Below are 12,930 nucleotides of genomic sequence, written 5' to 3'. Positions count from 1 at the left end.
ATGGCTGCAGTTATCAATGTTAAATATGTACAAGTCAGCAGCCATTGATACCAGTCTGGATAAATGCATTGTGTATCAAGCACTTAAAGGGAACCTCTCATCAAATAAACTTTTGATATATTTTAGATTAATGAATGCTGAATAACTTTCCAATAGCATGTTAATGAAAAATATGCTTCTTTCTATTGTATTTTTCCCGATCAGTCCTGTCAGCAAGCATTTCTGACTCATGCTGGAGTCCTAAACACTCAGAGCTGCCAGCCTGCTTTGTTCACAGCCAAACAGGCTGTGAACAAAGCAGGCTGGCAGCTCTGAGTTTTCTCCTTTGTGAACAAAGCAGACTGGCAGCTCGTAGTGTTTAGGACTCCAGCATGAGTCTGAAATGCTTGCTGCCAGGACTGGTAGGGAGACCCCTAGTGGTCATTTCTTCAAAGTGGAAAATGAACTAGAAAGAAGCATATTTTTTAATAACATGCAATTGTAAAGTTATTCTGCATACATTAATCTATAATATATCAAAAAAGTTTTTTTTGATGAGAGGTACCCTTTAAAGGGATAGATTCAGATTAGAGACATGGCTCTAAAAGTCCAAGCTGCGTTACCAGGCAAATGACAAGGATGGCGCTTTTTTTTTTTAATCACATAAAAAGGGTCTTCAGTAGACAACGTTAAAAAAAAAAAAAAAAAATTTAAATTTTTTTTTTTAAAAAAGGCCTGACGTGTGTGTGTGTGTGTGTGTGTGAAGTGCAACTAGCGCACCTAGTGCGATTGCATTACTCCAATATATCCCGATTGATTTGTTTCCTTTACATTTGTATGAACATGTAGACATAGCAGAAACTATGGATGTCAATGAGAAGCACAACATCTGAACATGCATAACGCAAATCTGCAGGTGACCCATAGGTAAGTGATTATCAAAGAAATAGACCAGCTATCGTTTTACCTGCTCATCTACATAGTTGTCAATTCTTTTCTGACACTCCAACCACTCTTCAGCGATCTGACCCATCTCTTGTTCCAGCTGAAGGTACCTTTGTAGTAAGGTACTGTACATGTCCTCGCTGTACGAGTCGTGTGATGTTGTTCCGAGCCTGGGGCACAAAACATACATCCAACTTGGTGAGTAACCTCCACAGTAATAAAAGACCTTTCTTTAGATCACGTGATTTTCCAAGAATGCTGCTCGACAGTACATGTGGATGTAACCCAACAGTGACCCTGCACATATATAAAGGGAAACTGCAAACACAGCGTCCGTGAAATGGATCCATTTATGACCAAGCAGTTCGATAAAAGTAGGGCAAAGACTGAATGCAAAGACGTCTGCAGAAGGCAAATTAATTATTTCTTCTTCATAACCGCTAAACATAATCTTTATGCAGAAAGAAATTCTAATATATGTATAAATAAAAAAATATATAAAATATAAAAAAAAGGATAAAAAAAAAAAAAGGTATTTCAGTGACTAAAACTTATCCCCTATTCACAGGACAGGGGACAAGTGTCGGATCACGGTGGGTCCGAGCACTGGAGTAACCCTTTAAAGCAGTGGTCTCCAATCTGCGGACCTCCAGATGTTGCAAAACTACAATTCCCAGCATGCCCGGACAGCCGTTGGCTGTCCGGGCATGCTGGGAGTTGTAGTTTTGCAACAACTGGAGGTCCGCAGGTTGAATACTAGAGATGAGCGAACTTAGAGTAAATTCAATTCGTCACGAACTTCTCGGCTCGGCAGTTGATGACTTTTCCTGCATAAATTAGTTCAGCTTTCCGGTGGGCTGGAAAAGGTGAATACAGTCCTAGGAGACTCTTTCCTAGGACTGTATCCACCTTTTCCAGCCCACCGGAGCACCTGAAAGCTGAACTAATTTATGCAGGCAAAGTCTTCAACTGCCGAGCCGAGAAGTTCGTGATGAATCGAATTTACTGTAAGTTCGTTCATCTCTATTGAATACCACTGCTTTAAAGTATATTCACATGTATAGTATTTGATGCTGCAGATTTAAAATGTAACTAAAATGACTGAACACAAACCAAATATGCGCAGGATACTGTACGTGATAAGTTCCTTAAAGGGGTATTCCGGGCAAAAACATCTTATCCCCTATCGAAAGGATAGGGGATAAGATGTCTGATCACAGGGGCCCACCGCTGGGACCCCCGTGATCTCCCTGCAGCAGCCCGTATTCTATGGGTATGCTGCGTCTGCAGTTTCAGAAACCGCCGGGCTCCTGAGACGGGGACGTGACGTCACGCCACGCCCCCTCCATTCATGTCTATGGGACATGCTGCCGTTACGCCCTCTCCCATAGAAATGAATGGAGGGGGCGTGGCGTGACGTCACGCCTCCAGTCCCAGAAACCCGGAGGTTTCAGAAACTTGAGATTCAGCCCCCACATAGAATGCGGGTGCTGCAGGGAGATCGCGGGTGGGTCCCAGCGGCGGGCCCCCCGCGATCAGACATCTTATCCCCTATCCTTTCGATAGGGGATAAGATGTTTTTGCCCGAAATACCACTTTATTCATTTCTCCTACCACAGACAGAGAGGGGAGGCTCCTGCTGCAGCCAAACAGACATAACAGGATTAAAGTCAAGGGGGGGGGGGGGGGGTTAATGTTGTAAAATTATTGTTAGGGCATTTACTATGTCTTATATTAAAGGGGTACTCCATGGAAAAACTTTTTTTTTTAATTAACTGGTGCCGGAAAGTTAAATAGATTTGTAAAATACTTCTATAAAAAAAAAAAAAAAATCAATCTTTCCAGTACTTTTTAGGGTCTGAATACTACAGAGGAAAGGTTTTCTTTTTTGGAACACAGAGCTCTCTGCTGACATCATGACCACAATGCTCTCTGCTGACACCTCTGTCCATTTTAGGATCTGTCCAGAGCAGCATATGTTTGCTATGGGGATTTTCTCCTACTCTGGACAGTTCTTAAAATGGACAGAGATGTCAGCAGAGAGCACTGTGGTCATGATGTCAGCAGAGAGCACTGTGTTCCAAAAAGAAACATTTCCTCTGTAGTATTCAGCAACTAATAAGTACTGGAAGGAGCCAGAATGTTAAACAGATTTGTAAATGCTTTAATTAAAAAATCTTTACCCTTCCAGTACTTTTTAGCAGCTGTATGCTACAGAGGAAATTCTTTTATTTTTGAATTTCTTTTTTGTGTTGTCCACAGTGCTCTCTGCTGACACCTGATGCCCGTCAGGAACTGTCCAGAGCAGGAGAAAATCCCCATTGCAAACCTATGCTACTTTGGACAGTTCCTGACATGGACAGAGGTGTCAGCAGAGAGCAATGTGGACAAGACAAAAAAGAAATTCAAAAAGAAAAGAATTTCCTTTGTAGCATACAGCCGCTAAAAAGTACTGGAAAAATTATAGAAATAATTTACAAATCGGTTTAACTTTCTGGCACCAGTTGATTTAAAAAAATTAAAAAAAAAAAAAGTTTTCCACGGGAGTACGCCTTTAAATGGCATGACTAGTATACACAGGTCAGTGCAATGCAGGCAGAAGCTGTACCCAGTTGCAAGACAAGGAAAAAGTGAAATCAAGATGATAGCTTTTTGGGCACGGAAAATACATTACCTCAACTGTGAAACCAGGGCAGGCAAGCTGTTTTGGAGCAAAGGTTCAGAAAATACCAAGTTTTCAAAGAGATGCTTATTGTGCAGTTCCCATGTCACCTGGAATTTCTTCAAGTGTTCATTTTCCTACAGTCCGGGAAAATATAAAAAACAAGAAACCTGCAAATTACACTCTCAAAAGACAATGCCTGCCGCCAACAGCACATTGTTCTTAGGGCATACGACATGGAGAGTCATTTTGTTCCTACCAAAGTGATGAGGAAGGTGCCGATTGTGCATGCGGCCTGACAGAGGGCACTGTATTCTTCTAGGAGGAGGGAGATGAACTGGTGAGCTTGAGGTGGTTTGTTTGGGGTCACCTTAAAGCCCAGTGACAAGTGCTTGAGTAGGCGGACTTTCATCTCCAGGACGTACTCTCGCGCTTGCTGTTCTAAGCGTTGATACAACTGATAAGGGTCCCTTTCACATAACCTGGATATGTCAGACAGACAGGAAGAGACAAAGGCGGAGAAATGAGCTTTGTAAATTGTTTAAGAAATGAAAGAAATACCATTCAGATTATGCGGGGACAACGGCTGAGGAACTATAATAAATGCAAGGCAATGAAAACATACTGAAGATGGCTCTATAGATCAACAGACACACACATCTATTTTATATACATGACATACATAGTAAATATGATTTCTGTTGCCAAAATAAAGCAATAGAGAGACCAAACACTTGGGCAACAGCTGCAGTCTACTGTATTAGAGATGAGCGAACTTACAGTAAATTCGATTCGTCACAAACTTCTCGGCTCAGCAGTTGATGACTTTTCCTGCATAAATTAGTTCAGCCTTCAGGTGCTCCGGTGGGCTGGAAAAGGTGGATACAGTCCTAGGAAAGAGTCTCCTAGGACTGTATCCACCTTTTCCAGCCCACCGGAGCACCGGAAAGCTGAACTAATTTATGCAGGAAAAGTCATCAACTGCCCGAGCCGAGAAGTTCGTGACGAATCAAATTTACTGTAAGTTCGCTCATCTCTATCCTGTATAATGTCCCACTCTACAGCGCGGCGTGCGCTTCACCGCTACAATCTGAAACACAGTATCAGCCTGTGGTGCTCACTCATAAGAAGCAATTCAGAAAGTATATTCCATGGAAGATATGAAGAGAGAGAGGGCACTCACCCAAATTCTGATGAATCAAGTAGATTTATTCACAGCAGACAGTGCGGAGTGTAAGACATACACAAGACGGGCGGGATTAACAGGTGAACAAAAGCAATAGTACCATTTCGCGCCGAGGCGCTTCAACAAGCCCGTCCTGTGTATGTCTTACACTCCGCACTGTCTGCTATGAACAAATCTACTTGATTCATCAGAATTTGGGTGAGTGCCCTCTCTCTCTTCATATGATTTCTGTTACCAGTGCTACCTTAGAGATTTCATAAGACAATGGGATTTTTAGTTGATGTCCTGGCATTAGGGAGAGGCCATCAGTCAGAAGGCTACACCTCAGATGAATGGCAAGATCTGCAGGGCCAGGTACAGCCACACTTATGAGTACACTGCGGACAAGGAGGTCAGGCATTAATCCCAATTCAGACAGGTTTACCTTCAAGAAATTCTACACCATAAACTGGGCAAAAGTACATGGAGTGTCCACCCAAGTGATGCATTTACCTATCTACCAATTCTTTCATTCCATCCTTCTCTGGCACCAGCGTCTGGTCCTGGTCATCAGCCAACGGCGTTCCAGCTTGACGGTATATGCAGCGAATCATGTACCGAACATCTGACCAGTAATTTTGTAGCTGCTGGGATTCCCGTTCAGTCTCTGCTGAAATTTCCCTAGAATAAAAATTGAATTTTTTGTTTATTTTTTTTTAAATCTTTTATGTGACAATTTTGCATAGTTTGTACCAGTCTCACCAGTGCTTTAAATCCTCAATAATCACTATGTACACCAGTATTTCCCAAACAGGGTGCCTCCAGCTGTTGCAAAACTACAACTCGAAGCATGCTCGGACAGCCAACGGCTGTCCAAGCATGCTGGGAGTTGTAGTTTGGCAACAGCTGGAGGCACCGTGGTTAGGAAAGACTGGTGTACACAACTGAATGGGTCAAATGTGGCATAGTGGAAAAACTCTATTGTGCTTCACCCTTTCTAATGGCCTAAGGCTGTGTTCACACAGGCATTAGATTCAAAGGGAAAAAAATATTGATACATAAATCACAATTTCTGACAAAATGTTGTTATCTATTATTAGTCAAAGTCCCTATGTGCATCAGATCCAGCATGGCCTTGTTTGGTTATAAGCAGAAACCATGATGCCACTGTAAACAGCTCCTGAGAACTTTAATGGGTGCAGTAAAATCATGTGTCACCATGAACAACCTCAAGGTTTAACATTGGTGGAAAAGTTATGAGAATCACAAGTTGTCCGGCTGTCACAATTCTCAGTGTTGTCATATACGTAATGATTACCCTGCAACAACGTCAACTTTTGGCCATAGTTAAATAAATAAATAAAAAAAAAAAAATCCTGCCTAAATTTCTGCTGCTGTAGCCAAATGCGATTGATTTTAAGATGCTGCTTTTGCAGAAATTTGCTGAAAAGGACAGTGCAATATAAGTGGATGGGGATTTCTTATTATTAATAATAATAATAATAATAATAATAATAATAATAATAAAAATAAAAACACAGGTAGCAAAAAATTTTGGCACAGAAAAAAATGTGTGCTGAGGATTCTCAAATAATTCTGCCTCAGGTATTAGCCTGTCAATGTCTAGGGATGAAGTTCATGGAACGTTAAAGGGGTAGTCCAGTGGTGAAAAACATATCCCCTACCCTAAGGATAGGGGATAAGTTTGAGATTGCGGGGGGTCCGACCGCTGGGGCCCCCTGCGATCTCTCTGTACGGGGGCCAGGCTCACCGGCCAGATAGCGGGTGTCGACCCCCACACGAAGCGGCAGCCGACACGCCCCCTCAATACATCTCAATGGCAGAGCCGGAGATTGCCGATGGCAGCGCTTCGGCTCTGCCAGAGTTGTATTGAGGGGGTGTGTCGGCCGCCGCCTCGTGCGGAGGTCAACACGCCCCCTTCCCGCAGGCTGTCGGGGCTCCGTACAGGAGATCGCAGGGGGCCCCAGCGGTCGGACCCCCCGCAATCTCAAACTTATCCCCTATCCTTAGGATAAGGGATAAGTTGTCCACCACTGGGTCACCACTGGACTACTCCTTTAAGGCTAGGTTCACACTATGGAATTTCTGCCAGAGATCAAGCCGGCGGCGCTAGGACCGAGCAGACTGCATTGCTGCCCCCATAGACTGCAATGCATTTGTGGGTGGATCTTTTGGGAGATCTGCCCAGAAAGGTATTGCCATCTATGGGGACAGGAATGTAGTCTGCTCGGTCCTAGTGCCGTCTGCTCGATCTCCGGCAGAAATTCTGCCCAGAAATTCCACAGTGTGAACCTATCCTAAATAAAATCCATTTGTAACCTATGCAGATTTTCCTGTGAATTCACCACAGAGGACGTGGCCTTAGTCACACATTATTCCTACATTTTCCAAGACATAGATACCAAACGATAAAGATCAATGCACAGAGTGAAAATTCAGGGAAGAAATACCTCACTGAATTTCCTCTGTGGATCTATAATCTTCCTGCATGGAGAAGAACTTGTCCCGCTTTATTTGTCCCATTGACACACAGGACTATTCTGGCAGATTCCACTGGAAGATTAAATGTTCAATCCTCTACTGGAATGCAATTCTTCTCTAGGGTAGGGTCACATGTGCCATATTTTGCTGCTGTGTATTTACCTACCCTTGGAAGTCAATGGGTAGCAAAATATGCAGCTGATTTTGCTACCTGTTGACTTCAATGGGTAGGAAAATACACAGCAGCAAATACACAGCAAAATACGGCATGTAAAGTTCAGTTGCAGCAGCTGGAATCAATGGGAGGCTGCTGTAAAAGGAAATTTTGCACAGTATCTTAGGGCAGTTTCTTCGGTTCATACCGAATACCGAAATTTCTGTGCTGCACGATATGAATTTTAACCCATACCGCAATACCAGTTTGGCCCCTCCCACTCGGGACTGAATGAATTATCAGCCCAGCGCTGCGCTATCCCCATTGGGGAACTAATCATATGTGACCCGCAAGCGCTGTTCTGCATCCCCCCCCCCCATTAGCCCAGCGCTACTACTCCTGGTCCTCCTGTTTGTTGCGGCCGCCGGCGCTGACACTCTATACCAGTGGTCTTCAACCTCCAGATTTTGAAAAACTACAACTCCCAGCATGCTGGGAGTTGTAGTTTTGCAACATCTGGAGGTTCGCAGATTGCAAACCCCTGCTCTATACTGTATAAACTTTAACTCCCCTTCCCCGTCGGTCCATACTTGCTTCCTAGGGAATGGAATGTCGGACAGCCGTCCACCTATCACCAGCCTCAGCGATGTTTCACCTCGGCCGGTGATAGGCCAACGGCTGCAGACGTTCACGTCCCCAGGAAAAGCGTAAGGCCGACATCGGAACATGCATTAGTTTTTTTTGTACCTTCCGCAGCCCGGGCATAGGGATACCGCACAGTATAGAGTGTCAGCACCAGCAGCCGCAATAAACAGGAGGATGAGGAGAGTAGCTCTTGCGGGTGACGTGAGTGGTACCCCGATGGGGACAGTGCAGCGCTGGGCTAATAATACATTTTGGGGGAGAGGGGGGTGGGGAATACCATTATATACCGTGGAACCGCCATAAGTTACAAAAATACCGCAATACACATATTTGGCCATACCGCCCAGCCCTACAGAATCTAGTGTGACCTGAGTCAAAACGTGCTAAAATGCTGGCATGACATTGGAGCTAGTGAACTGTCCTTACTACTGGATATATACAGAGGTCTCAGACATTTGCACTGGTGGTGGTGATGGGTGTTGATGCCCTGGATTCACCACATGTTTTTGGAGACAAGGGGTCCCTGTGGTTTTGCAAGCACCGTGCCCTTAAGGATATCAGAGCAAGAACTTAATCTTGTGTACAAGTTACCTACCGCTCTAAGGTAGGTAAAGGAATTATCAAGTGCCCACAGGCTTTGTGGTTATCAGAGACTCTCACAACACATTTCAGTATTCATGTTTTCCAACTAGGCGAATGCTAACACTTCCTTATCTCCCAAAAGTAAAAACTTCTTATGCAGTCAGCAGAAGCCCAAGGAACTCCTGTATTACAAAACATGCCCTCTTATTTATATAAATAAAAGCTCCACCTTGGAAACAGTATGGTCAAGCATTGTGCATTAATAAAATATTACCGAATTGAGGAACAATTTAGGGCAGTGGCACAAGACTATAAATTCCCTAGGATTGCTCACAAGGCTGCGCCTCAAAATAAACTGCTGCGGATGCGTCATCCCTTTAATAAAGACAACAAAAGCATCAATCTGTAGTAAACATTCTATTAATGCAGAGTGCACCAGTGTGACAGCCGTCACGCCCCCTCCCATAGACTTGCAATGAGCGGGTGGGGTGTGACGTCATGAGGGGTGTGGTGTGATGTCATGAGGGGGCGGGGCTGTCACGAGCTCTCGGCGCTGGCTCCAGTGTTCAGAACAGTTTGTTGCAAATGCAGAGCACCCCTTTAAAAGGATAGTCTCATCAGCGTATAAAAGATAGAATGAGGAGGAAGGGTCCTCCCTTAACTGCTACCCCCGCCCCCTCTTCAGCTATAGTAAAGGTATTGTGTACTACGTGGTCACCCGTTCATGGGACGTCATATAGTACCCACCAGAGATGTAAATTTTCTTTAAGGTTTAATGTTATACAGTTTGATTACCATGTTATAAACATTTATTCCATATTCTAATATAAAAAAAAAATATTCCAAAACAAAAAAATAAAGAATTTTGAGGGGAATTCATGAAACTAAACAAGTCGAATCAAAAGTCTCAGTCACTTCTCCTGGGACTTATGTGCGACTTTTGCTATAGATCATACCTGAAAGTGAACTATAATGTGCAGTGCTTTAGACTAGTTTTATGCAGTGGGCACGAATTCGTTATGTGTGACTTTTCTGTGAAAGTCTAAAAAAAAAAAAAAAAAAGGTCTCAAAAAAGTTGCAGCGCCGTGATTTGTACACAAACTCAAAACATGTCACAACAGCCCTGGAAAACAGTCTAAATGAGTAACAGTAACGTCAGTACCGTTGGGGACACGTGGAACCCATCCCCTCAAACTGATGCAGTGTTGGTCCTCTGAAGTTCCCGTGCACCAAATTCATTAAATGGCATGCGACTTTTGGTGAATTTGGTACAGGAAGGTGTATTCTTAGGCGACTTTTCACATCTATAATAGCACATATACTAGTAAAATATTGATGAATGCCCTTTTTTTTCCCCCAGGCCAGGTAGTATTTGTTGAGATGAGCCGATCTTCACTTAAAGGGAATATGTCAGATTGAAAATGGAGACAAGTAGGCGAGCAGTATGTAACAGATCAGGAGGACCTGATCTAGAGGTAGGAAAAGTAACTCATCATTTATTCAGGTAAATCTCTGCTCATTCTGGGCTAAGTAGTCATGTGGGCGGTCTACCTATATCTCAATTCTCTCAGCGCCTCCTGCTTTGGAACTGCCCCATCAAAATGACAGGCTTCCTTTATAGGAGTACTCCACTGGCCAGCGTTCGGAACTAAATTTTCCGAACACTGTTTACGCGCTGCCACGTCCCCTCAATGTAAGTCTATGGGAGGGGGTGTGGCGGCCACCACGCCCCCTCCCATAGACTTACATTGAGGGGGCATGGCTGTGACCCCCGCAGCGCGAAAACAGCGCTCGGAACATTTAGTTCCGAACACAAGCCCATGGGGAACTCCTTTAAAAATTTAAAATTAAGAGACCTAAGCATGGGCCCCCTTAGTATCCTAGAATGTCATCTTATGTGCCTTACCTGCGCTCATTGCATGCTTCACAACTGCAAGACATTTCAGGAGGTGCAGAGTTATTAAGGGCCACAGTGGGTGCAACAGTCTGAGCGCCAACTAACATTCGCCCTCCGCCAACAGATTCCTGTTTTGAACCGCTGTTGCCCGGTGGCATGTGCAAAAGGAAATCTTGACTCTAAAAGAAAAAAAAATAAATAGTGGTGTTCACAAGGTTGTACAGATCAACAACAACTCAATATGTCCGGAACAAAAGAAAATCAAGGTTTTGCTATTACTTTATAGCCACTACATTTTCTATCCTATAGAAGTCAATGGTGAGTGTAAAGTCAAAAAATATAAGCCCCAAATCCCTCTATATAACAAAGATCACTTTAAATGGGCACTGTCAGATACAAAAACTTTTGATATGTTGTAAAGCATGTATAACCAATAGGTTTTGCAATTGATTTCATTAGAAAAGCAAGTCAAGAAAAATCCAGTCAACCAACTGCCCCCCCTGCCTCCTTGGACACATACTATTCCTGCTGTGTCCATCATCACCTATGTCATGGACACACTTCCTTGATTGACAGCTGTGAGTGCAGGGCTGTCATCTTGTGTCCCGCTACTGTCAGTTAGGACATGCTGGGAGTTGTAGTTTTGCTAATGCTAGGGGAGATGTGAGCGGACAGAATACTGAGGGAGGGGGAGGAGACCTGCACAGTGAGGGCCCCACCCCCTCCCTTTGAGAGGAATTCAGACTAGTGAGCCAAATTAAAAGTGTAAAAAAAATAAATAAATAAAGGTGCTAGACACATAAAAATTAGATGTACATGGTCAGGATTAGGTACTGAGTGATATATTTAAAAACAAAATTGTTGGATCTGATGGGTACGCTTTAAAGCTCCCATTTGAGGAAGAATGGGGTTTTTGGCGTATAACTAAAAACAGAACCTAGAAAACTAAGTGTATGCAAACCAAAGCAGTCTTACCACTAAAGATTGGTCTTGTGTGGGGTGGATATCCTCACTTTCTACCGTCCGCCGGCAGTCTGAGCATACCCACAAAGGAAGGTGCATCTTGGCATTGGCTTTTGGAGATGTGGAAAGTGCTAGTTTGCTTGAGTTTTTTGTGCCACACTCTGAGAGTGTAAGGTCCTTACGTTCACTCCTACAGAGGAGGCAATGTTCTCCTGTGGTGTACGGCGCCCTCTGACCCAGGCCAAATGTAAACGGTGCCTTAGAAGAAAAAGAAATAGCAATTTAACAATATTACAAGTAAAGAATCCTAAAATCATCGTCTGGTAGGAGAAAAATGGGACGATACCAAACAGAAATAGTCATGTGTGATTTTTATAGGTTTAAGTGTATTCCCTGTTTATTCTTAGCAAATTTTGTGAAACCATCAAGTTCCAGTAAACGCTAAACCAAGTCTATAAAGGATGCAATATCTGTGATACATATTGGGTAGCTTCAGTCATGAAACTCAATCCCCCATGGTGTTTCTTTTCCATAAATCAATATTACAAGTGAATAGTAGAAACCTTGTAATATATCTTAGTGATAAACGCGCCTCTATACTTATAGCTCCTCTCCTTCCTCCTGAACTAATCCCTCACTTATTTCACTGATAAAACACATATACAAGAGAGAGCGGGGACTGACGATCAGCTTCACATAGATATCAGGTTATGGCTGCTGCCTATAGAAATCAATGGGAAGAGGAGAAGCTGCATAGACAGACGTTGCTGATGCCTCTAGTAAGCGGTTCCACAGAAGCAGCATGGGAGATATATTGCAGTAACAACACATTCACATAACATTGTGGAGCTACGGCAGCAATATACATCAGAATAACTTCTAGACTTCTGAACCCTGCCAACAAAACACACATGTTCAGGAAACAGTCTGCTAGTAAATAAGTTAAGTCCAAGTCTGGTCTATTAAAATGTACAGGTGCAGCGCGGTATGCGCCAATATACCTTTTTGAAGGTAATCCCAAGTATACCAGTGATATAATCCCAAAACAAGATGTCAATGGGGCTCAATAACCAGGGCAGATGTGAATCCTGCAGTAGGGTGAAAGACGAGGGCAAACCACCTAAAAATCCATCAGCAAATGTCTAAGTGCACTTGTTATGGACTCCTCAGATTAATTAGAATCTGTCATCACCCACACTAAAAATTTTGGGATAACCTGAAAATTTTGGGATAACCTTATTTTTCTTAGTGGGGCAACACCAGCATGTTAGTGTAAATTTTTTTTTTTTTTTCTTTTTTTTTTTTTTTTACACTAACAGGCTGGTGTAACCCCCAACTTTTCCTTTTCATAAGGGGTAAAAAGGAGAAAAAGCCTCCCAAAATTTGTAGTGCAATTTCTCACGAGTACGGAAATACCCCATATGTGGCCCTAAACT

At 43.2% G+C, this 12,930-nt stretch overlaps 1 protein-coding gene across 2 annotated transcripts in view; it reads right to left on the bottom strand.

The window, feature by feature from the left end:
• Window positions 1-12,930, bottom strand: part of LOC130314649 (protein FAM193A-like) — an 82,148-nt gene that overhangs the window by 60,031 nt on the left and 9,187 nt on the right. For both annotated transcript variants that reach the window (XM_056552739.1, XM_056552740.1), the window contains exons 2-7: window positions 11,507-11,752; window positions 10,541-10,710; window positions 5,265-5,432; window positions 3,846-4,068; window positions 3,599-3,723; window positions 947-1,094 (exon numbers count right to left, since the gene is read on the bottom strand). In XM_056552739.1, coding sequence (XP_056408714.1) covers window positions 947-1,094; window positions 3,599-3,723; window positions 3,846-4,068; window positions 5,265-5,432; window positions 10,541-10,710; window positions 11,507-11,593 — 921 coding nt within the window. In that variant the 5' untranslated portion in view covers window positions 11,594-11,752. The remainder of the gene's footprint in view (window positions 1-946; window positions 1,095-3,598; window positions 3,724-3,845; window positions 4,069-5,264; window positions 5,433-10,540; window positions 10,711-11,506; window positions 11,753-12,930) is intronic.

The sequence above is a fragment of the Hyla sarda genome, unplaced genomic scaffold (assembly GCF_029499605.1).
Source record: "Hyla sarda isolate aHylSar1 unplaced genomic scaffold, aHylSar1.hap1 scaffold_184, whole genome shotgun sequence".
Classification (NCBI taxonomy): Eukaryota; Metazoa; Chordata; class Amphibia; order Anura; family Hylidae; genus Hyla; species Hyla sarda.
The sequence above is the reverse complement of the archived record's forward strand: the minus strand, read 5'-3'. Positions and strand labels throughout refer to the sequence as shown.